Consider the following 25,815-nt stretch of genomic DNA (forward strand, 5'->3'; position numbering starts at 1 on the left):
CCGAGAGGGTTGTGACACTGCAGAGCTCACTCTCCTTTATTTCAATAAAAACCAGGGGTAAGTACTGCTTATATTTTGTGGCATTTCCAGGGCCAGGTCTTCTCTACCCCCTTGTTATTTTTGAGCCCCCAGTTGCTTCGTGGGGCTACCCCCAGAACTTCATGTCCAGTGGAGCAGATGGCCTTGCTGGCACTTTCACCTGCACATCCAGGAATAAAATATGCCCGCATAGGTAAAACATGCTTTACCCGGCAGTAGTGCGTTCCAATACAGTTTGCAGGTGAACTCTCTAGGGACAGAGGACCACCTCCTCTATATCTAAAGGGCAGGGAGGAAATGCAGCCCAGAGAGGATGTGCAGGAGGTGAGGCAGAGAGGCTGGGTGGAGGACTGCAGAGACAGAGCTGGAGCACAGAGTTTGCAGAGTGAGGCAGAGCCATAGGGAGCGTGGATACTGATCCAGCTCTAAAGGAAACTTGTTTCCACATCAGCCCCTGACCGGAACCAGATGCCCCCATCTCTGAGAAGAAGGGGCTCAAGTGACAGGAAGTGTGGATGGCAGAGGGCAGTGGGGTCATGGCCCGGACAGGGTCACCAAGTGCAGAGCTCTTCCCACTGAGAAGAACACGGTCTGCTAGGCAGGCAACTGGGAATTGTGTGGGATGAACTGGAAAAGCCCTAAACATTGGTATCAGGGTTGTTTGTGTGGTCTGAAGCGACCTCCATGTGATAAAATTGAGGCTTCTCTGAAGCGACAAGGAACCCCAAGGTCCTGATCACCTTACTGAGACAGGTGGAACTTCTAAATCCTCTCTGCTCTACTCTCCCTTTCCAAGGTCTCCTTTCCAAGCCAGCTGCCTCTATGGGGTCAGAGAATTCCCAGCCAAAGCAGATGAACTCCAGGATGCCTCTGAGACAATTTTGAAGCCAGAAAAATGAAGGTGCAAAGTCACACTGGAATTGGAAGAAAAAGGGGCATGTTCTTGAGTTCGACAAGCATTGGAGCTCAGTGTGTGAGCTTGGGACTAATCCTGTCATGGTTCTGATGTGATGTAGGGCCGTTTACAGATGAAAAGGAGCTTATTGTCACAGGAGGCATCGTTCCATGACTGAAGTGAGGACATCTTTATATTGGCACAGTGTTCATTGTTCCCATAATTGTTGGGCTCACCTGGAATCCAGAACCTACCAAAGGAAAAAAAAAAAAAAAGCAAAACTTTGTTTCCAATGAAGAAATGAGTGGCTTCAACCCCAGCTATGACCCTGGGTGATCATCACGTTTTTGCACCCGTGCCTGAGAGGAAGGGGATAGAGCCAAGCCAGCCCATAGCTCTTGAGGCCCTACACAAACCCACATGGCAAAGCCCAAGACTTAGAACAGGGGCCCTGCTGAGGCTGGTGGAAGGCCATGCTGCCAAACCCCAGAAGCCATGGAGAGGCCACGGATTTGTCCCCAAGCCCACAGGCAATGAGTGGAGGAGGACAAGGAAGAACCACAAACCCTGTAGTCATCCCATCCTTTGTGCCCTGGCCCTGACCCGGGAAAGTCAGGCCGGGAAGGAGGCTCTGGGACTTACCGTGCACTCTGGACCTTGTCAAATGGAGTATTATCCACCCAGTACCAGTCCCCTTCAGTCCCAGCTTTGGTCAGGCCAATCCAGTAGAAAAGTCCACCTGCCATCTTGTACAGAAACTCCTGTAGGGAAGGAGAAGGAGTGAGACACTACCACGACTCACAGCTGGAACATCTGTCCCTCTGGGTGTCCTTCACCTGTCCTCCATGAAAGCACACACTGACCTCTCTCAAACCCCTTCCCTATCCAGAGTCTATCTTCCAAATTCTGATTTACCTTTGCCCCACAACTTACAGACTCAGGACTTAGGCCTTTTGGCCCCTCAGGAAGCAGATGCTGGAGCGCAAGAAAAACTCAGCTGAACCCCAGAGCAGGGCCCCCAGGAGAAGGGCCCAGATCATGACAACTAAATGTAGTAAGCATTTAACATGCGTCTGCTCAGCTCTTCTCTGAAGCAGGGACTATTCTCATGTACGTTTCATGGATAAGCAGGCTGAGTTGATGAAGTTAAGTAACCTACCCAGGGCTCTAGGACTAGTTAGGGACAGGGTTGGGACTCTTGACCAGACTCCAGAGCACACACTGTTACCTGCTCTAGCAGCCCACCTCACAAATGAAAGGGACTCATTCAGTATTCTGCTGACCAGGTAGGAGACTTCCTGGGTTACGTTAATGTTATTAATGCCTTTGTTTTCTGGGCCCATGGAAAGATCGTACCTCCCAGCCCTCTCTGAAGCTGGGACTATATCTTCATTTGCTTTGGCCAATGAAATATGAGCAGAAGTGATATCTGTTATTTCCAGGCAGAAGCTTAAGGGCCAACATAAAATTTGCCACGTTCTCTCTCCCTGCTTCAGCAATTGTGGAAACACATGCTGAAATGAAGTCTCTTTTGGCATCGGTCCTTGAGTAACCACAGTGGACAGAACCCCTTGCAGGCCATTGCTGGACAGGCAGTGTAAAAGAGAAGTCATCCTCCACTGTTAGGTCACCAATATTCAGGGACTTTTGTCACTGCAGCATACTCTTGCCCATCCTGCCTGATACAGCTGTTAATACACCCCCTTCCAAAAGCCCGTCAGAACAAAAGAACAACACTCACTCACCTGTTCACTCTCTGAGGCCACTGAGGTCAGCTGTGAATCCCTGGACATACAGAACTGCTGGGCACTGTACCAGGTCTTTGGGACTTGAGAAAAGTAATAAAAGTTCTCCTTGAAGTACTTCCAGCCTTGAGAAACCATCTGCAGAATGTCATCTGGAGAACAAGGGTAAAAGATGAACACTGGGGTTCCTGTTTCCTTTGGGTGCTGCCTGTAGGTAGCTCTTGAGTGGGATCTGAGAGACAGCAGTGGGTAGGGCTGGGCTCTGGAGTCTGGGGATTCTTGTGTAAGGGCTCAGGGACACTGTCCCATCTACTGAAGGTCTGGCTGAGAGTGGTAGAGTGTCCGGGCTCAGAGAGGGGAGAGTTAGAGACATTGATCAAGAATCTGTCTCTCCCAGAAGAGGGAAGCAATTCTCTGTTGACCATCACAAGGGGCTGAGCTCCCCAGCTTTGGGGGAGGAACTCAACAGATAAATAGATGGGTTTGGGCCAAAACAGAGACTCCCTAATGCCTTCATATTCTATGCCTTGGTGTGAGAGCCCATGCTGGTGCCTGGTCCCTTCTCTCCAGCCCCTAAGTCCTCCAAGCCCACAGCTGAGCCCTTGCTTCTTAACTGTCCAACCATGCCTGCCCGGCTCCTCTTCCCCTTCCTTCCGCACACACCAGCCTGACAGCCTCATCCCTGTGGCTGCAAGGCCCCATGAGCCACTGGTCAGCTTGCAATGTCCTTTTCTGAGTCACTTACTTTGCCGCCTGAGCAACTTGCTGATGTCCTCCAAATGGCTCTGGAGTCCCTGGATCTTTGCATTTAAAGAGCTGGCTTTACCCAGATCTCTTTTTAGTGCTGGAATCTGGGCATTTAAGTCATTGACCTCCTCCCATCTTCTTGTTAGCATCTGGATCTGGGCAGCGGCATCCCTCACACCAGCTTCCAACTTCCCGATCTGAGAATGCACATGAGCCAGGCTGGCATTTACCATCCGGACCTGAAGGCTGGTTGCCTCCACACTGCCTCTGTTCCTCTTAATCTCAGAACCCAGAGTGCTGATGTTGTCCACACTGCCTTTCAGCAACTGGGCATTGGTCTTTACATCTGATATCGTGCGCATAAACCAGGGATCTGGATTTGAGAAAGTCAAGAGGTCAGCCGAGGGCATTCCCAGGGCCTGGGAGTGTTGTCAGGGGAAAAGAGGAGAGAGGCTGAAGCTCCCCAAGACCTGTTGCTCACCCCCCCCATTCATTTGTGACATACTCATAAAACACACATGCGATGGGAAACTAGCGCTGGCCAGGAACTCTTGCAGATGCAGATAATGCAAAGATTAATAAAATACAGACCACTGGAGGACCTCACAGGCAAGCTGAAGTGGAGATTGGCACCCAGTCCTAAATTTTCTCTGTGTGTTCAGGGCACAAACGATGCCCTGGTTACCCCCTTGCTGCATCCCCAGGTGCTCCATCACTTGCTTCCCAGCTCTCTCCTTTTGGAGGCCCCTGCAGTGGCCTCAGCTAGGGCAGCACCCATCCCACATCTGCCCACAGGCCCCTTGTGGCCAAGATGGGAGCCAACAATCCAGACTTCTGACCTGAAAGTGACTTCTCCAGAGAATATGGAAAGAAGGAATTGTGAAACCATTTCTCCCCTTGCCTCGTCCCATCCACTGTCACACTCTGCTCAGATCACAGGCTTGGGTGCCAGGTAGGAGACTGATGACAAGCCAAGAGGAAACTCTGCTCAGAAGCTCCACGTCTGAGACCAAATATGTCCCAAAGCCTTGAAGGGAGAAGACGGATGTTCCCTCCCCCTGCTTTCTGGACACCCGGTGGGAGGGAGAAGGCTCTGCTAGCGGAGAACAGGAGGGGCTGGACAAAGCAGAAGACAAGGAGAGATAAGTCACGCATCTGGTGAACAAGGAGGAAGTCTCCTTTGATGGGCCCTTGGCAGAGAGGGGAAGAAGAGCAAAGAGAGCATGAAGGGATCCTGGTCAGGATGGTGAACCACGAGATCTGTCCGCTCATTGGCAGCTTCTCCAACTAGTCAGTTGGGGCTGAGGATACAGCTGGAATTCCTTCTTTTGTGGAGTCAGGAAACATTCTGCTCACTGCTAACAGCTGCCCACAAGGCTCCAAATAAAAGGGACACAGCTCCAGGGGTGGGGATGACAGGGGATAAAGAAATGGGTGAATGTTTCCTGGGGACAAAAGAGCACATCCTTGAGCCCAAGCATGCAAGGGCTGATCCCAATCAGGAAAATCTCCCCAGAATCGGGAAGGAGAGAGCAGCAGCTCATCTTCCTGGGGACAGGGAACCCCGTGGCTGTACCTAGAAAGAGGAGAAATGAGACAACTGGAAAAGCCAGAGGTAAGAGACAAAATTGGACAGCAGGAAAGACAGGGTCTGGATGTTTAGGGAGCTAATGGTGGAGAAGAACCAAGCTGGGATGATAAAACCCAGGACTTACAGAGAGTGGCCTGCAGCAGGATGGATGCCACAAAGCCCAGTATCAGGGTAATGACTGCAGCCCGGACCATGAGAGGCTTCCTCAAAACCAGGCACGGGTCCGTCTTGGGAGGAGGATCTGTCAGAAGAAGAAGAGAACATTTGTTGAAGGACCTGCCAACAGCGGAACACACCACAGCAAGCAGATTCTGAGCAGAGGCTGGTGCTTGCCTCGGGGCCAGAGGGAGATGTTCTGCTTATCCACGGTGAAGTGCGCATCCGGGACCTCACTCTCAGCAGCCTTCATCCCGCACGCTCACCCCTGCAGCACAGGTGCTTCCAGCCGGCTGGCTCCCTGAGAACCTTTTATCCAGAAAAAAACAGGAAGTGAGTACCAGAGGAGGTGGTCTTGTCATCCCAAAGTTCCCCATTCCGGGTTTAGACACCTGGCCTCAGCCCTCTCTGCAAAGTTCCGAGCTCTCAGAAAGAGGCCATTTGTCTTCTCCACAGGCCTGTTACACAGACATTTTAACTCTACTGTCCCAGCACTATTCCAGATCTCTTATAAGACTCCTTTCAACCCTTATCGATCCACACAGGCATTCATACCATAAATACACATCGAGTGCCTCCTAGGGACCAGACACTGGACAAGGACTGGGCCACAAAGATGACTAACTCATAGTCCGTACTCCTAGCAGCTCACAATCTGGTAGGAAAGACAGACCAGAGCAAATCAATTACAATAGAGTGTGAAGGGCACATGCACCATTCAAACAAGTGCAGAGATGGAATAATGGTAAAAAGTTCCAGGGAGAAGGATTAGCATATTCAAAAGTAAGGGGGCATAAGACAGCACAGAGGGCCATTTGGTGGTGCTGGAATGTAAAGTGTGTGACAGGCGTGGGAAGGGCATAGGCCGAGAGAGACAACTGGGGTCATAATAAGCAGCTTGAATTTTGACTTATGGATGACATGGAGCCAGTGAAGGCTTTCAGGCAGGAGAGAGACAAGGACAGGGCAACTGAAGAAGGTTCACTCTGAGAGTGGTAAGGAACATCGAACAGGATGTGGGAAGCCCGGAAGCAAGGAGACCGACAGGGAGACCACTGGAATCATATACTTGCTGATACTAAGGTCTCCCACATGACAGAGCATCGCTTTATAAAGTGGGGCTTGGAGATGCAACATGTAAGTGTAAGATGGGGGTTCTCCTCCCTGCCTTCCTGCACTTGTGAGCTTCTCAAAGTGGGGAGGCTTAGCCCCATCAAGCCAGGAACTGCTCCTTCATATGTGGGAGAAGCTCAGGGCAGAGGAGCTGATGCGGGGCTCAGGGAGGGACTAAGATCTCTCCTGGGAAGATTCTCCTCCTTGAAGAAGTCTGCCACAGCTGAGAAGCCTGGCACATCACAGACTCTAAGCCAATATTACTTAGAAGAGAGGAAAGAGAAGACAAAAGAGTGAAGAGGAGAGAGGGAGAGAAGGAGAAAAGGGATGAGGTCCAGATTAGATGGCTGGCTGGCTGGCTGGCTGAACAGATGGGAGATCAGTGGATGGATTTGATCCATCCACTGGTGGCCGATCATTTCGCAACCCTGAAACCTCTAGTCTGTGGATTGGGATCTGTCTTCTAGAAGCTACCACTTCTTTCTAACTGTTCCCATTCATTTCCACAGCAAAAACATGAGACAACTGTGATTTATACCTTACTCCAAAATGCATGACACTTCTGACCATGGGACAAGAAAGCTGGCCCAGCCTTAATGAATCTGAGCCAATGGATCTGGATGACAGGGTGGTGTCAGGGACAAGGGCTGGAAATAAATGAAGAAGGCCAAGGAAACAGCCACCCACTCCTGCAGAGGCTTCTGCTGCTTTGATATCTGAGAGGATCCTACCTCCCTACTCAGCCCGCTATACTTATGGGCCCCTCGCTGCTCTCTCCAGGCAGACTAGGCCTCACACTGGAGCTGCTCCTCTCATGGGATGAGGACAGACGCCCAGCTACAATCCTTTTCCCACGTGGTGGGAAAGAAACTGGGCCATAGGGGTGGTGTCCCTTTTGTCCTACCTCATCTCTTCCCTACCCACTTTCTGTCTGTAGCTTCCAGGACTGCTACCTCTTCTAAACTCTGACGTTGGTTCATCCCCCAAACTGAAGGCCTCACCCTAACTGACTGCTTGTCTCTAAACGCTTATGACTATACCCACTCTCTTCAGGCTGCTCATTTGGTTGCAGAACTTTGGTTCTACCAGTGTTCAGAAAGGATTAGAATGTTCTGATTCTGGGCTTTCGTGGTTGGTACCCAGTCAAACTCCAGAGTCATCTCAGACCTGCTCCTGGCTCCTGGCCTGACATTCACAACCTGTCATAGTCTAGGGCCTGGGGTAGAGAAGAAGCCAAGTTACTCAAGACTCTGGTAGAAGGGGCATTGGGGGTCCTGGTCCCCTTCTAAGGCATGGGAGGGACAAAAGCCACCACACAATATTACCTGGAGTGTGTGGCCTCTTCCCTGTCAAAGAGCTGACTTTTCCCAGACCTCTGCTGGTTTGTAGCATGAGGTACTGATGAAATGCCTCTATGCCCTCTCACTGGTCCCAGAAGAGGTCCAGAAGCCTCACCAGGATGGAGCCCACTGCATAAGAAGTCCTGGGCTTGGGCGGCATCTACTCTGAGTAATGGAAACAGGTGCCTCACATAGATATTCAGCTGATCCAGCATGAGGAAGCTAAGCAAGAAGCAACTGAAATCCCGGGCTGTGGGCCCACTGGGGTTTTAGAGATGGTGGATGTAAAAGTCCCAGCCATGAGGAGTTTCATTTCCCACTTGGCAGGGAAGGAGTGAGTCACGAGCTCTTTTCCTATGGCCGTGCTCATCTTTCCACAGGCACTGACTGAGCTCATCTCCCGTGCATCCCTCTGGGGGCCTTTCTGGCCCCTGAGCTGAGACCCTGGGAAGGAAAAAGAGAAGGAGGCAGGCGCCTCAACCATACTTTCCTCCCAGGAAAATGGGAGATTCTCTTGGACACTCGGGCAAGCCCAGCTCTTCCAAACAGAGGAGGAACTTTAGGCCAGACTTAAGAGTGACCAGAAATCACTGCTATGACGACAGGAAGGGAAGTTCATGGTCATCTCTGTTTTCCCACTCGCCGTGCCCCTGGGACTCTAAGACCTTCTTTGTAGAATGGCGGTGGGAGGAGACCGTTTGTCCACTTTTCCCCTTCTCTGGTCAGGACTCTCTTTCTGCTTGGGGTGGACCATGGACACAATCAGTAGGAGTGGAGAAGAGACGTGGGTTGCTTGAAATGCCCCAGCAGGACCAAGAGTCATCTCCAAGGAGAGGAATCCAGTTCCCTCCAAACAAGGCATGGAGGAAACTAGAGTGGACAACACATTAGAGAGGGGTGGGGAAAAGAAGAGGAGCACAGAGAGGGGGAAATGGCTATGATGTGAGAAAGAAGACACTGTGACAGCTGGTCAGGCTTGTTCACAGCCTCAGAGGGGACCCTTGTGTATCATGGGATGCCAGGTTTGACCAGCAGACCCCAGATAATCAAAGGCTCCTAGGCTACCCTTTGGGTATGTGCTCTGGCAACAGGGGCAAGGGCAGAGAAACCAATAGGAAAGCGGTGCTAGGTGGGACCACTCATCCTTACATTCCTCTGGGACTCCCACTGCACACCAGGTGTGAGGAGAAAGACAGCCAGAGACCCTGCCCACAGAAATAGTGTTCTTCTTGTTGAAAACATGTACATCTCCCAAGACTCTCCCAAGATTGAAAAGGACCAAGGACCCTGCAGGGGGCCTCTCCTGGCCTTCTTTGACCTTGGGAAGAGGTTCCTCTTTTTTGGAACATTAGGTAGGGGCAGGTTTCTCTGAAACAATGACCACAGGCCAGACGTCAGTGAATATACCATTATGTCTGGCGACACCATGTGCAGGGTGGTGTGGATATGAGCAAGTAGCCTGGCTCTGTGGAAGGATCGCTGTGTTTCAGGCAGAGGAAGCTGCTCTGAACCATCCAAGCCAAAGAGTTCTTGTATAATCATCACTTCGTCCTTGAGCACAGGGATCCTGCTTGGCAACTGGAGTCAGGTTCCCAATGCCCAGAGTGAGTGAAACCCAGCCACTGTCCAGTTCTGTCTTGATGCGACTTCCGTGACGCACGTGCTACGCAAATCTGTACCTAAACCCACAAAAAAGAACAGGACCTCCGAAAACCCCAAATCCCACAACAACATCTCCAATGTCACAACAGGGCTTTCTGACCTCTGCAAATGAAAGCCACTAAGCCAATAAGTTTTAAAATCCCAATATATACCTACGCTCTAACAAATCGTAACACCGTTCACTTTATGCCCTGATGCTGTGTATGGTTCCCTCCAACTTTCTTCTTCAACTTTAGCAATAGGTTTCTCTTTCCAAGTATTTCAATTTTGCTCCTTTGTAACAAGTGATGAGATAACTGCTCTCAGCCACCATTTTATGCTTTTAGGTGATTCTCCCAGCTTCCCTTGTACGAACTTCTTTCCCCAACTTAAGATCTCCAGCTGGCCCTTTAACTGGCTGTCTTCCTACCTGGAACCTTAAACTTCCTTTGCCTCCTGCTGCTCCCTAGAGACGGTCCTGTTTCCTACCCAGCTGCGGCTTTCATCCAGGACCCTTAGGATGAGTGTCTCCCATCCTGTCTCCAGGATGTTCCTCTACGGGGAACATCCCCACGGGAATTCATGGTATTGCCTTGCATCCAGTCACCCCAGCATCTGTTTACCCACCCAGTGAAATTTATCAAGTACTTGCTGGATGCCGGTCTCGACGCCTAGCTGTTGGGAGCTCCACCTTGAACGAAACAGTCATGGTTCTGGTCCTGCAGCAGCATGCAGTTCTCTCTGAATAATTCTTGGCATTCCACCTGGGTTCTTGCAAGGAAAATAAAGTGTATCCCTGATTAAGCCTAAAGCAACAATCAAAAAACCTGCAGTTTTAAATGGTGTAAAATATGACATTCTCCCAGACTGCTCCTATTTAAAACACAGTACAGGGAGTGGCACCTGAGTGTCTCAGTCGGTTGAGCATCTGACTCTTGCTCAGACCATGATCTCATGGGTCCTGGGATCGAGCCCCATGTCAGGCTTCAGGCTCTGTGCTGAGTGGGGAGTCTGTTTGAAGATTCTCTTCCTCTGCCCCTCCATTCCCACTCTCTCCTTCTCTCTCAAATAAACAATATTTTTAAAAAAATCAAATCAAATCAAACACAGTACAGAAATTTAGGTCCAGGAGCACCTGGGTGGCTCAGTAGGTTAAAGCGTCTGCATTCGGCTCAGGTCATGATCCCAGGGTCCTGAGATCGAGCCCAGAATCAGGCTCTCTGGTCAGCAGGGAGCTTGCTTCCCTTCTTCTCTCTCTCTGCCTGCCTCTCTGCCTACTTCTGATCTCTGTATGTCAATTAAATAAATAAAAAATCTTTAAAAGAAAGAAAGAAATATAGGTCCATGCTTTCATTTCCTGCAAGTAAACTTTTCTCCTAATATATCTGACTTTCAACCACATGAAAACTATATGCTCACAGAGCTCCCTTCCCTGGGTGGGGTGGTAGAGCATGAGAGTTACGTGTCTAGGACCCAGTACAGGGGTCCTCAACTCATGGAACACGTTTGTTAAAAAAAAAAAAAAAGCCAAGGCCACGCCCCCCAAATTCTGACTTATTTGGTGTGGGTTGGGGCTCAGGCATCAACATCTTTAATAACCCTTGAGTGAGTCCTACATGCAGTCAAGGTTGAAGACCTTCAATCTAGTGGGAAAACCTGAGTTCTAGTGGGAAAACCTGAGTTCTGGCATGGGATCTTGGCTCTTCCATACAGTGCTGCGTGGATGAGTTATTTAGGGGAGCATATGTCACCTGTGTAAGTTCAAGAGCAGTGAGACAACTTTCTATGGAAACACCTTAGTGCTGCATAACAAGATTTGCTCTGTCTAGATGACTGGTGGATAAAAATGCCTGGCAGCACCTGTCCAGAGTTAATGATCTTGAACTGGAAAGGGAAAAAGGAGAGAGCCATGTTGTGGCCAAGAAACCCAAACCTCAAGACTCTACAGCTTCATTGCTCTGGGACTTGAAAAACAGTAACCCACAGACCTGGCAATCACTCACATAAAACACAAACATATTCACAGAGAATCAAAACTCTCACCAAAGGCATTCAGCAAAAGTCACCTTCTGGGTATCAGACTGCACTGGGTGGTCAGCAATAAACATAGGAGCTTACAATAAATACAGCCCAAATAAGTATATCACGTGCTGTGTTAAGTGACATGCAAGAAAAGGACAAGGAGCACTCAGAGCATGTGAACGGAAGACCTTGTCAGAGCTGGCCTTATAGAACAACAGACTTGGGCCCTGAAGAGTCTGTTGCAGTCCCAGCTAGGAGACAATGCCTTGAAACACTGGGAGGTGCTCAACAGCATGTAGGATCTGCTTTAAAATAGGGCTGTTTGGGGGTGCCTGGGTGGCTCAGTTGGTTGAACATCTGCCTTCGGCTCAGGTCATGATCCCAGAGTCTTGGGCTTGAGCCCCGTGTTGGGCTCCCTGCTCAGTAGATAACCTGCTTCTCCTTCTGCCTGCTACTCCCCCTGCTTGTGTTCCCTCTGTCTCTCTCAATCTTGCTCTACCTCAAATAAATAAATAAAATCTTTTTAAAATAAAATAAAATATGGCTATCTCAGGGCACCTGGGTAGCTCAGTTATTAAGTGTCTGCCTTCAGCTCAGGTCGTGATCCCAGGGTCCTGGGATTGAGCCCCACATCGGGCTCCCTGCTCGGCGGAAAGCCTATTTTTCCCTCTCCCACTCCCCCTGCTTGTGTTCCCTCTCTCACAGTCTTTCTCTCTCTCTCTCTGTTAAATAAATAAAAGCTTTAAAAAATAATAATAAAATAGGGCTGTTTCTTCCCCCACAGTACATGGATCTAGAGTATTTATACTAAGGAGTATAATTAGGTAGTATCTCTCACATTGACATAACATGACCCATCCTCAATGGTCTTACTTCCCTTCTGAAAGTCTAGATCTGCTGACTGGGGGTACCCAGAGGAGAGATACCCTGACTTAGGAGCTGGGACTGCTATCAGGCTATTTCAACACCTCATGCCACTGGAAAAACAGGCTTAAGAAAAAAAATCATACTTTTGGCAATGTCTCAGACTTGATTTTCCAAAAGCAGACACTGAGATGGCATTTGGTGTATAGGATTTTCTATGAAGGAGCAACATCTGCAGAAGGGAGTGGGCGAAGGCAAAATTAGGCAGAGAGAGAAACAAAACTGTGGAACTTCAGTACAGGACCAACAAACCCGAGTCAGCTCCATGAGGAGCTCCAGAGCATCAATGACTTACCAGACTTGTCCCATGTTAGACTAAAATGTCCCTACCTGATGAACCCTGCATTAATTATTCGTTGAGTGTAGGCCACCCACAGAAGTACAGCCCTAAAGGAGCTGACAGCTGGAGACCACCTGCTCACAGCCCCAACAACCAGTTCAGGCAACAAGCTCTTCTTTGAAGGGGGATCTGGGAACTATATCTCCATGTCTACCATGTAGAATGGTTGATCTGACAGTCAAGGGAAGAAGGTTCGCTGACACACAAATGGGATGTGGTGGCACCCTCTAAGATGGTCCCCAATGATCTCTGCCTCCTGGTAGTCATGCCCTGAGGATCTTGAAAGAATGACCCTCCCCCACTCGTCATGTCTTCAGATGAGACCACAGTCGCTGGTGCCCAACAGCCGGAACGTAATCTCATGAGAGACACTGAGGCAGAGGTGCCCAGCTAAGCCACACCTAGATTCCTAGCCCACACACACTGAGGTAAAGAGTGTCTGTTGTTAAAACCACTGAGTTTGGGGGTAATTTGTTAGTCAGCCATAGATGTCTAATATAGGGGGCAGGGAGGATTTTGACTGGAACTCAAGCAATAGATATACCCTGGGGCATCTTCTAGGTCAACCTGTCAAGTTTGGCATCCTTAACAAATGGGCTGACCAACAGAGGAATAAGACAGCTCAGAAACAAAAGTCACCCTCATCCCTCCAAGTCAAGAACACAGGCAGTAGACATGCTGACTGAAGAGCAAAGGAAAACAGAATAAATGGTTATGGAGGGTGGTCACATGGCCTTGTGAACTTAGCCGAAACAAGGTCTAAAGCCACTATACCTGTATTTCCTTCTTGCTGCGTCATGTATCTTTTTTATTTAATTTCATTTTTCTTTCTTTTTCCTCTCACTTATCATTGGATACCCAGAGAGGGTCATGACAGGACTAAAGAGGACGACACGATCACTCAGTGATGCTGGACTTGGAGCTGGCTGCAGTAACTCAGAAGACAGTGGGCTGTCCACTCTTGGAAAGAAGATGTGTCTGGACAGCTTACAGCTGCACTAGGTCAGGCAAGAGCAGCTTGGGGAAGTGCCATGATGAGGGAGAGTGTGTATACGGGTACTGGGCTGTAGAGATAACTTGTCTCTTTGTCCAGGATGGCAGTACCCTTCTTAATAATGAAAAATCTCAAAATCAGTGGTAAATAGGACCACAACTCTGAGTCAGAAGACAAAAAGGATCAGACATTACTTCTTTCAAGCTCCCTCGAATACTACTCAGGCACAAGCAATCAGATGTCACCATCTGCATGACCAAGACAATAATGCACTACCTCAGAGATACCCGAGTCTTCAAGGGAATTCAAGGGAATTCTTGAAGGGAGTCTTCTCTGATGTCCTCCTTTCCTTGGTCCTGCCCCATTTTCCAAGCCTTCACACTGAGTCTGAGAACAAGTGGTTACCTTCTCAATAAACTTCTTATATGCTTAAACTATGCAGACGCGGGCTTCTTGTTTCGATCAAGAACCCTAACTGATACACTCACAGATAGGTCTCCTTCCTATTAAGATTGATCCAGTTTTCCCTGCAGTGTGTTAAATGGAACACTAGTCCAGAAGTATGCTCAAAATGGGTTCAGAGGTTAAATAAGTTTGGTAAACAGTCCATGCTGTTTGCCTTTCTTGAAGAGTCATGGTAGCTGCGAGCATATTAAAGGTTCTGAGAAGTTCTGTGTTAAGAAAATCTGTTTAACATTGTTTATAACAGGGTTTCCATTGCCATTTTTCTTTTACACTTAATTGATGACACTTCTCATTCTGAGAAACACTGTCCTGGAGCCAAAAAAAGGAAGATTCAGAGAGAGACTGCAGTTCCCTCCAATTTCTAAGTTCCAGTTTGTTTGCTCTATGAGGTCTTGCCACTTCCCCAGCTGAATCACACAAAGAGTCATCACCCCCTTCCAAAGAAACTATCCATAGAATATCAGCCCCAGTCTGTTGAATAATATGTACCTTCCCCCTTAATTTCACATAGTTTTCTCTGACATTAATTATTTTCTTCTCAGGTCTGTCAAAGGCCTCTCTATGTAGCTTTATTAACCTTAGAATGACTAATAATTGCTTTACCAAATCTGAAAACACAGCAGATCCCCCTTATTAACCATTTTTGAAATAAAATTTTCTTAGCCATTCTTGTTCTTTCAAATTACCTTTTGGTGAGATACAAAAACAAAGTCCAATGCAATTTTATGCAAAGGTTAATTTTAGTAAATTTAGTAATTTTAGTAAAGCTGTAAAATAATTTAGGAAGACCTGACATCCTTAAAATAGTCTTCACATCTAGAGCCATATGGTATCTGCTTCTGTTATATCTGTCAGTCTACATTTTTGAGTTTCCTTCAGGCAGGTCCCAGGATTTTTCTTTTCAAGGGAAGAAGACAAGGCTATTATTATTTGTAGGTGAAATGATGTTTTCCCTAAGAATCTGAAAGAACCATCTGGAATAGTAATTTGAATTGATAAAAGAGTTCAATAATCATATGGACAAAACAATCCACATGAATAACTTTCCTGGGTACACAAAACAACCCAATAAAACTACAACTACATAGAGATATAGGGGAGATCCCAGATATATTTAGGGGCAGAATTAACAGGACCTGGTAATGGGATTGGTGTCATCTGTGGGCCCCCTTCTGCCCCACAGTCACTCTCCAGAAAGAACCATATTGGATTATACAATATCATTTCAATTTTAGAGCCCAAATTTTATGTCTAAAGGACACTTTCAAAATTTTTGGCCTTCCTAGCTTCAGCCCTGCTAGTGAGGTCTTTGCTACCTTTCCTCATCTCGTTCTTTTCATTCCATTCAGGCGGAAGTGGTTTGGTTAGCTGGCCAGCTCCCACCCCACCATTTTTCTCAGAAATCTGCCTGTAAGCCTCTCTGTGACTATGTCCGTCTCGCTCTTGCCTGATTGTCTGATGAAGCAGGAGGAGATGATCCGCTAGAGTTGCACTGGGAAACTGAAAAGAAGAATGCAGATTTAGAATAGCAGTAAAGAAGAATGGAAGAGGAAGCTCCCTGGGGGTAAGGAAATGGACAGACAGCCCTGAGAGGACTATTCATACAGTGGCCTTGTACATTTCAAAGGCTCTCAGATCCTTTGAAAAAGGAATCTACCATGCATGGAGGTTGGCAAGGGAAATGACAACGTTCCTTTTCTGGACTAATTCAAAACCTCGCAAGTTATACCTTCAGGAAAAAATATATCAATGTAAATATTGTTATCAGGACACTGACTTGTTGAGTGACAAGCAATCGGAATTACAGGCTTTCAAGAATTAAAGGTTACATTCACAGCACTTAACAACCTCCGAACTCCAGACATCCTAAAAGATTCCTTTGTTATATGAAAACAGAACAGGATTACACCTGTTCAACAAGTCTTCTCACTGGCAAGGAGAATAAATTTGGTGTTCTTTGTAGATTTTCTCAATATACCTGTTCATCAGAACTCACTTTAAATAGGTCTGTTTCGGGGTACCTGGGTGGCTCAGTGGGTTAAAGCCTCTGCCTTAGGCTCAGGTTATGATCCCAGGGTTCTGGGATCGAGTCCTATCCTGGGATTGAGTCCCACATCAGGCTCTCTGCTCAGCAGGCAGCCTGCTTCCCTTCCTCTCTCTCTTCCTGCCTCTCTGTCTGTCAAATAAATAAATAAAAATCTCTAATAAATAAATAAATAGGTCTGTTTCCCTACAGTTACGTGGGAGGGAATGCTTTCTGCTATAGTTTCTAAGATCTTTTTCACCAACGAGCACACTTCAGGTTAAACCTACTCTCAAGATTAAGTCCTTTAGTCCAGGAGGAAAGTCCTGGGAAACTTTAATATGGGGGGTGGGGGAAGGTAGAAGAAAATTTTAAACAAATGAAATATGCAGTAGTATGCTCAAAGACGTTTAACAACGGGCTCTCTAGATCTAGAGGAGAAACCCCGATTTGTAATATTTGCCAACTGTCAATGTGTAAATATTTCCACCACGGCCATTAAGTAACCAACACGATGTCACTGAAAGCAGAGTTGAGAAAAGATGTATATGATAGGCTCTTCACAGCCTGTAAGGGCTAATTCTAGCATACCACTAAGAGATAAGTAATGTTTTCTTCCTGTGCCCCAATCTATCCAGCTACGTGGTTTTTCTCCAACCTTGCACTCCAGGAAGGAGAGGAGGAGATGCAGCTGTAGGTTGGCGACAGAAGGACAGGGGTACTGTTAAATGCTATCAGGGAGACCCAGAGAGCGGAAAAGATTCAAAGACCCAGCATAAAATAGAAGGAATGAGTGCCCGGCCCTCTTGGAGGTCCTCCATTCTGAGCATTTATTTGTCCATTTCCACCACAAGTGTGCTATTGTTTGCTTTAAGTTCTGACTGTAAATTCCAGAAGGAACTCTTCTTCTTCCCTGGCCACAGGAGGCCTGGCTGTCCCCCACGACCACAACTCCCTGATGAGGGCACAGCTCCCTTTCCTGGCTGTGGCTTCCAATTACCTTCTTGGGAGTGTGTGACTTGACAAGGGAATCCGCGGGTTTCTGAGTACTTTCCCTGAAGTGAGAACCATGCCCAGTGTTTAGCCACTGAAGAAATGGGGTGGGGGTGGGGGTAGCTATCTGTCTATAAAGAACAAAAACTCTTCCCATGGATATAGTAGCTCCAGGTACCTTGGGACATTTCCCAGGTATGGGAAGAAATGAGATGCATAATGGGATTAAGCAGTCCCTTGCTTCAAAGGATTCGCATTACCCTGGAAAGAAAATTAAATATCTATCATCTTCAACAAAACACTTCAGGATCTGGTATCTGTCTACCTCCATGTTCCTATCTCCCACCACTCCTTCTCACTGACTTTCTTCACATTTGGAAATATTCCAAGCTTGTTTCTTCCCCAGGTCCTTTGTACTTGCAAATGTATGTATGTATATATATGTATGTACATATACAAACTTTCTCTTGCTGAATCATTTGAAAGTGAATTGCAACATGGTAGCATTATTTGATATTTCTGCATTTATTCTAAAAACAAGGACATTCTCCTCCATAATCATAATACCATTACCACACTCAAGGAATTTAATGTGGCTGCAATATCTAAACTATATATAAATGTCTAAAAAATAAGTCCCTTATACCTGGGGGTGGGGAGAAGGTCCTGACTCTAGGATCCAACTAAAGTTTGTGCATTGCATTTGATTGTCATGGTCCTGGAGTTTCCTATAACCTGGACCAGGCTCACTGCCTCATCCTCACTGCCTCATCCTCACATGTGTGCATACACACACACACACACACACACACACACACACACCTCTTTTTATTATTCATGACACTGACATTTTGGAGAGTCCAGACCAGTTGCTTGTAGAATGTCCCCAGTTCTGGTTTTGCCTAATTGCTTCTTCATGATTACACTCAACTTACGATTTTCTTTTTAAAACACTGTGCAGCTCGACAGTCCCTCACAGGTAGGGTGCTGAGTGGTGACTGAGCTGGGGACGCAGCAGGTGTGCACCAACTGTGGCTGAGCCTGGCCTCCAGGTGTCCCCTGGGATCCACTGTCCTGATGCTGCTCAGGTCTTGAGTCCTTCTAAGCTGGAACAGTAGTGAGGAATTTTTCATCTAAGGGCCATGGAGCCAAGGATCTGTTGTTTTCTGACAGCAATATCTGAACCCCTGGGGCAAACATGTCTTAATGGAGGACAAAGAAACCAAGAAGTGGGACACCTGGCTGGCTTGGTTGGGAGAGTGTACAACTCTTGATCTTGGGATCATAGATTCGAGCCCCACATGGGCATAGAGCTTACTTGAAGAAGAAGAAGGAGGAGGAGGAGGAGGAGGAGGAGGAGGAGAAACAAACCAACCAGGAAGCAACTGTATCCAGAAAGCTGTGTCACAGGGACCGCTGACCAAGACTAAGAAGATGCCCCACAAAGCGGAAAGACTGTTTCCTGCCAGGACTGGCACTCAGTGTGTAACCTGGAACCACAGAACCAGACATGTCACACATCTGGGACACCAACCACACCTACCTATTGTGGGGAGGGATGAAATCTTTACTATGTGAACCCTGAGAGCAGAGGTTGGGCCCCAATCTCCCGAGATGCCCTGAGACTCCGCTAGTGGTGTCTTAAAAGCCATCCAGGAACTTGGGTTGAGCTAGTTCAAAACTAAAGTGACCGAATGAAGACTTCTACTTCTGGCCAAGAAGGAATAACAGTGGAAGAAGAAACAACATTCAAGAAACCATGATCTGTAAGACACTGGACATCATCAGGATGCCTGGGTAGCTCAGTCAGTTAAGCATCTGCCTTCAGCTCAGGTCATGATCCCGGGGTCCTGGGATCAAGCTCTGCATTGAGCTTCCTGCTCTGTGGGGAGCCTGCTTCTTTCTCTCCCTACTTGTGCACTTGCACATACTCTTTTTCTCCCTCACCAATAGATAAATAAAATCTTAAAAAAAAAAAAGACACTGGACAATAGGCAATAAAAGACGGGAACCCTGAGATGTAGGAAACAAGTGAAGGGAGCCCTACAGTTGCCCCTGCTGTATCTTGAGAGCTTCCACAGTGTACAAGGAAAGAATAGGCGGAGCCCAGCATACTCCCTCAGTTGACGGGACAGAACTGAGAGTCCAAGAAGACGGAGGCCACTACAGAGCACAGCACAGAGCTCCCAAGAAGAGAGAGCTGCACAGATACTCAACTCCAGAGAGCTGCTGAGGTTCTCCTCAAGTGTCTGGGAGAGTACTGGCCACGCGTCTGGTCATTAAACAAAGATCTGTAGAGCTCACACTTCATTAATCAATATGTTGAACACTACATCAAGTACTAGTGATGTACTATATGTTGGATAACTGAACATAATACTAAAAAAAAATCAGTAGGAAGAGTGTGGAATTCCATTCCCTACTGTCCTGCCTCTGCCTCTCCTTATCACAATTACACCATGCTTTCTCCATCAGTGGCCCATAGATGGCGCCATTACCTTTGCCAGGACACAGAATTACTCAAGGCTACCACTTAGAATACTGTTTTTACAGTGTGTGTGAATCTAGTCCTCCTTAAAATTTTGTAGGATGGCATGATAGTTATAATGGAATCCTGGTCTTCCAGGAATTCCAGACCCCCTTAATAAATGTAGCAAGCAATACTAGTAATCCTGTCCCTATCCCTCATTCCCAGACCAGGACCCATGAGGCTTCTGTAAAATGCATAAAGTAGGGGGATTCTTTGAACAGAGAGAGACAGGTGATGGCTTTATGGAATGGTCTTATCCCCAAAGAGCAGACATGAACAGTCTTGGCCTTCAGAAACCAGCCAGAGTGGAGGTGGCCTCTCTCCCACCAGCTGTGATTGTTCAATACAGTAAGCCCTGATGGGATCAGTCCCAACAGTCTAGAACATTTAGAAATGCCAGGTCCCTGTTGGGAGAAGAGCCCCTGCAAAAAGGGAGACAGGCAGCAGGGGGACTCCATGTTTACCTGCTCCACCAAAGCTGTTCTTGCCAAGGGCAAGAAGACCTCCACCAAAAAAGAAAGACACCTGGACAGCAAGTGCCTCCTGATATGATCCAAGTACCACTCATGAGGTTCTATTGTCCAAAACCAGAAAAAAAAAAGAAAAATCAAACCTGAATCTGATAAATCCTCCAAATCAAACTGCCAGAGAACAGAGCAACATGGTTAAAGACACCAGAGGGGCCAGCAAAAGCCAGCATCAAAAATTTGAAGGATTTATTGTCTAGTTTTTACATGTGTGTGCATGCACACACAAAGTTGAACAGTTACAGACTTTAAAAGTCTAAAAGAGGGGCATCTGGGTAGCTCAGTTATTAAGCATCTGCCTTCAGCTCAGGTCATGATCCCGGGATCCTGGGATGGAGCACCTCGCCTTGGGCTCCCTGATCAGCAGGAAGCCTGCTTCTCCCTCTCCCTCTGTCCCCGCTTGTTTTCTCTCTCTCTCTCTCTCTCTGTGTCAAATAAATAAATAAATAAATGCCCAAAAGAGTGTGTCAGACAGATATGGGTTTTTCTTTTTTGGGGGGATACTGACTGAAATAAACTACTTGTAAAAAGACATAGGAGATAATATAGAAAATATAGACAATGACTAGATATTTGGCAATGTAAGAATTAGTAGTAATTTATAGCTATCATTATTGCATTATTGTGGTTATTCTAAAGAGTTCTTACTTCCTTTTTTTTTTTTTTGAGAGTTCTTACTTCTTAGAAAGACATACTGGAGTTTTTGTAGCAAAATGATATCATATGTGGGATACGCTTTAAGACAATTTGAGGGAGAACAATAGGGGTGGAGATCAAATAAGATCAGTCAGTTGTTGAAGCGGCGTAATTGGTATATGGCAGTCATTACACCAGTCTCTCTGCTTACGTATTTGCTTAATACATAATAAAACACATAATAAATAATAAATACATAATAAAAGGCTAAAGAGAGAGAATTTCTTAGCAAAGTGCCCCAGGCAGCCACAGTCAACCAATCAGAGCCCAGATGATGGAGCCTTCTCTGCTCAGCTCTGGGCTGGGGCATGGTAATCCTGGCAAAGAGACTGTGAATCAGGAAAGAACCCAGTGGTCTTAAAGGTGAGTCTGTTCGGATAGGGTCAGAAATCTGATCCTTAGAACCTGGCTATTTTTAGAGAATGCTTGCTTACTTGCTTTCCTTCTTTGTGCATGTGTGTGTCTGTGTCTTTTCGTTGTTACTACTTTTCTCCCTCAATCTTTGGTAAAATTCTTTTATGAAAATTCCAACTTCCTTCAGAGGTAATCAGAGGGACCAGGGAAGTTGGGTTCGCTTACTAAATGCTAAGACCTGCACTCTCATACCCAGCCCTCTTCTCCCGCTGGCTCCCAACCTGCTGGCAACTTCGCCTTTCCCTCCTAGCATGAAACTGGGAGGAACTTCTCTGGGGCATCTGACCAGTCCAGGAGACATATTTTCAAGGCAATGAAATGGATAGAGGTCTGGGAGGAGCTGGAGACTTCCAAATGACCATACACATAAGGACCAGATTTATCGGGCATACAACAGGGTTTGAGGTCAAACGTTTGTTTGCCTGTGTGCAGTTTGGAGCAAGCTGCATTTCCATGTTTTCATGTTTTTATATTTTTAAGGAGCCTGGGCCATGTGTGTTTGCCTCCTCCCCCAGATTCCACGAGGAGTGGGGGGTGGGGGGCAGACCAGCCTGGAGCAGGAGGGGACATGAGGCATGATTGTAGCTCTTGGCATCCAGAACAGAAGGGACAGTTTTGACCTGGAGGCCACATAATATATTTTTAAAACTGGGATTTCAAGGTTATTCATACAGCATGAGACTCAGAAATAACATCCCTTAGCCTCTCAATAAGTACCCGATTTGATGTAACTTTGCCTTATTCTCATTTATTGCCTACTATTACCTTCATCTAAGTGTAGCTTCCTTTTCTCTTCCGTTTCTATTAGGTTTCTATAATAATAATGAAGTTTTCTTTCCTTGTGGAAACCAAAACACAGCTGTTGTTAATCTTTTGTTCAGAATACCTCTTCTGCATATTTAATTTTCTCTCTTTCTATGACTTCTGTTATCTGGACTCTGGCATTTGTACTTCTACTGCCATACCTCTTAACTTCAATTCAAAATTTCCTAATTATTTATTCTTCACTGCTTCCTTCTGTAAGACATCTGATCTTGCAATATTAATTGTGCCCATTCTATTATTTATCCCATCTGTTGTGTTATTTCAACTATTGTATTGCTCACATTTAATATTTCCTCTCACTTCTTTTTATAATTCCTTATTCTTTTTTTTTTTAATTTTATTTATTTATTTGACAGAGCAAAATCACAAGTAGGCAGATAGGCAAGCAGAGAGAGAGAGAGAGAGGAAAGCAGGCTTCCTGCCGAGCAGAGAGCCCAATGTGGGACTCGATCCCAGGACCCTGAGATCATGACCTGAGCCGAAGGCAGAGGCTTAACCCACTGAGCCACCCAGGCGCCCTGATTCCTTATTCTTATATTATTAATATCTTCCCTGCTTCCTTAAGTGTATTTATTGAGGTTATTTTAAATTATTGGTCCATCTGTTCTAATACTTCAAAAGATACATGTTATCTCCTTTGTTACTTTCTTTGAGAAACTTGTTTTCCTCGGGTGTCTAGCTTTTTTGGCTTGTGAGGTCATATTCTCCACAAAATTCCAACCACTCTGTCTGAAAGTGAGTTCAGGGAAAGAACCGAAGTTCAAACTCTGGTCCTTCTCAGCCATGTGAGCAAAATGGAAGGGAGAAGATGAGCCTGAGATGAGCACCAGAACCACAGGTAATCACACCTGTGTGCTCTTACCCCACTTTTCTACTTCGGATCCCATGGAATGGGTAGTCTCTTGGGTGACCCCCTAGCCCTGGGAGTGTAGAAGAGGAAAAGTAGAGAATAAATGCAGGAGGCCAGTCAGTTCCCAGTGACTTTCCCAGTTACCCCAACAAGACCTGTTCTCTGTCCAAATAGTACCCTAACGACACCTAACCAAGCTCAATGGGTCATTTTCACAGAGTGAGGGAGGACATGATGTTTTCCCAAAAGCAATAGAGTAGGGACAGGCCAAATCAAAATTAAAATAATATTCTGCCCCAAATTAAACAGACACTTTCATCTCTTTGCGGCTTTTTAAGTTAATAAGTATCTCAAATACACACAGACACACATACACACACAGTGTCTTATCATCACATTCCAGGGTCCTCTCCCAGCCTGTGACCCTAATGTCTAGGTGGCTACAACACTGTCCATGTTGAAATCCACCCCATTTTTACAACCCACCAAAAAATGCCACTTCCTTCATTATGCCTTCTCTGAGCACCACGGCAAGAAGGTCCTCTCCTCTCTGAACTCAGCCCACATTGGCAACAGCCTTTATAGGTCCTGATGGCTTTCTACCACACAATTTCATTATTTGTATATCTATCACATCTCCTCTGCTCATTCATTTGGCCTTGAGGAATGCTACTTTGCTGAAACAGGCCCAGTATTCAAAACACCACAAATTCCCAGTGGCATCATCCAGGCTCACTTTAGATGATTCTCATGCACAGAAGCCACATATTTGCCCTTCTGAATGGCCCCCAGCCACTGTCCTGAACACATGTCCACCACATCCAGGGCAGTGACGTGAGGAGCACCAGGATCTCACGTGCTGACAGGTCAATGAATTAATGGCCATACCATTTCCTTCAACTTTACATACATGACAAAATGGAGCCACAGAAACCAACAGTCCAAAGTGACCAGATTTAGAGATGACAGCAACAGCAACAGCCTCTGACTCTCTTCTGTGACTGTTTTCCTGGAGAACAGTACTCAGTCAGGGAAGGCCTTCTCACAGGACAGAAGAGCAGGCTAGAAAAATCCTGTCCTCCTGATCTTTCGGAGAACCCAACTTCCCCAACATTTTCGGTATTTTTGTTGTCATATTTTACCTGTTCAGCTAAAGACAGCAGTTGTCCTCTTGTTAAGTTGGCAAACACAGTTAAGAACTGTTGCCCCATGGTCTTGAAGGATCTAATCTCCAGCCACCTGCCCAAGATGTGTGACAGGAAGCTCAGGAAAGAGCCAGGTGAGGCCTGGAACAAAGCAGACACAAATGCACACATCAGAACTGCCCCACCCCCATCTGTCCTCCTGGGGTCCTTCTGCACAAGAAAGTTCCACCCGGTGGGCTCTTAAAGAGTCTACCGTGCTTGTTCAAGTGTAACTTTATGGTGACCCCTGACCCTCCTGGTACCAGACTTGTTCTTTATACTCACAGTTATTCTCATATCATCAGTCTGTGCTATTTGCTCCTGTATCTGTTTCCTCTACCAGACACTGAAAATGACGACACTGAAGGGAGAAGGATGGTGATGTCAGGCCACAGGGCAGCCTGGGGTGGGGGCTGTCGTTGTTCACGACCACAAGGTGGGTGTTTTCATCATCCTGGTACCCTCAGAACTCAGGAAGGGCTTCAGAAACCAATACAGAATGCCCTTGGGCCCCGCGGCCACAGCTCTCTGGGCTCCGGGTGGTAAAGTCCCGCCCCCTTGCCACCCCCCGCCGAGGTGCCGGGGTTTAGGGAGAGCGGACTCCAGCACTTAGCGCAGACAGATAAACCAGAGAAATGAGACCCGCTCCTGGTCTCTGTTCCAGGCGTTCCCGCCGACATCACCGGGTTCTGCATCCGGCTCTGGGAGGTTGGGAGAACCAGGAGGGCCGGCGCCCTCGCCCAGCGCGCATGCGCAGGGTCGTCGGCGCGGGGCGAAACCCCCTAGTCTCTTAAGCTCGCAACCAGCAGGGGGCGACACGAGGACGCCTCCCTGCTTGTAGACGGAAGCTGAAGACGTCGTGGCTGGAGGGTGGGCTGGCACCTCGCTGGGGACGGCGAGGAAGAGAAGAGAAGCGCCCAGCTTCTCCGGGTAAAATTAGCGGAAGGATAGGACGTGGCAGTAGAGAGCATGCTGGCGCGACCCCCGCCGTCCCCGCCACCCCGGACCGAGCGCTTACATGCTCCCCCCCACCGTCAGCGTGGTGTGGCAAGGGGTTGAGAGGTGCAGTGGCTGAGGAAACAGGCTTCAGCCTGAGACTGAAAGACTTTCAGCCTCACCGTTTACTATGATTTTAGGCACCTTATCTGGCCTGAGCCCTGGCTTTCCTACCTCACTTCACTGGGTCATTATGGAGCTCGCAAGCACACAAGTAAGTGCGTAATGTTAACCCTTATCAGAGCTTTTCTTCATACAACACTGTTGCCTGTCTGTGCATCTCTGTACTCCCCCATGAACCCCCACCCGGACCCACCACATGGCCTGACTCGGTGAGCTCCCCTGGGTACATAGTGTGGGTCAGTCAACTTGGTATTACCATGCACAGCACCAGCCGGGGTAAAAAAAAAAAAAAAAAAAAAAAAGAAAGGGAAGGAAGGAAGGAAGAAAGAAAGAAAGATAAAAGAAAAGGAAAGAAAACCTGCTCAGGGAGCCTGGGAGAAGCCAAGGTTCTGAGTTGAGATGAGATCCCAAAGGGTCCACACGGGGTCCTACAAGAGCCCCTGCTCAGATCTCAGTCCAAATCATTTGCTCAGATCCGCAGACTCCAGCCCCATGGAACCCAAGGGCTTTGCTGTGTCCTAGCAGCCTAACCTCTCTGCTGTGTGGAAGGATGGGCTGCTCCCTCCCTGAAGCCCCCTGGTCCACCTAGCCCTCAGGGGGTGTTTAGTCCTCCCCAGTGTGTTTTGTCTGAGTCTCCACCCA

The 25,815-nt window shown here is 47.3% G+C and overlaps 1 protein-coding gene across 1 annotated transcript; it reads right to left on the reverse strand.

The window, feature by feature from the left end:
* Positions 1-9: 9 nt before the first annotated feature.
* On the reverse strand, positions 10-24,778 carry CD207 (CD207 molecule). Its single transcript, XM_004742150.3, has 8 exons — positions 24,340-24,778; positions 24,013-24,156; positions 5,351-5,482; positions 5,142-5,258; positions 3,425-3,799; positions 2,680-2,831; positions 1,577-1,695; positions 10-1,184 (listed from the first exon to the last, which is right to left on the reverse strand). Exons 3-8 carry the CDS (start codon positions 5,424-5,426, stop codon positions 1,034-1,036), a joined length of 990 nt encoding a protein of 329 aa, XP_004742207.1. The 5' UTR covers positions 5,427-5,482; positions 24,013-24,156; positions 24,340-24,778; the 3' UTR covers positions 10-1,033.
* Between the last annotated feature and the right edge of the window lie 1,037 nt (positions 24,779-25,815).

This window comes from Mustela putorius, unplaced genomic scaffold (genome assembly GCF_011764305.1).
Source record: "Mustela putorius furo isolate JIRA1106 unplaced genomic scaffold, ASM1176430v1.1 tig00000281_pilon_pilon_pilon, whole genome shotgun sequence".
Taxonomy (NCBI): Eukaryota; Metazoa; Chordata; class Mammalia; order Carnivora; family Mustelidae; genus Mustela; species Mustela putorius.

Excerpts from the sequence above, each read along its gene's own strand:
- CD207 (XM_004742150.3), bottom strand. The coding sequence starts at position 5,426 with ATGAAGGCTGCTGAGAGTGAGGTCCCGGATGCGCACTTCACCGTGGAT. Across the intron at positions 5,259-5,350 it reads CATCTCCCTCTGGCCCCGAG|ATCCTCCTCCCAAGACGGAC; the intron begins GCAAGCACCAGC and ends TTCTTCTGACAG. Across the intron at positions 1,696-2,679 it reads TGGCCTCAGAGAGTGAACAG|GAGTTTCTGTACAAGATGGC; the intron begins GTGAGTGAGTGT and ends CCTTCCCTACAG.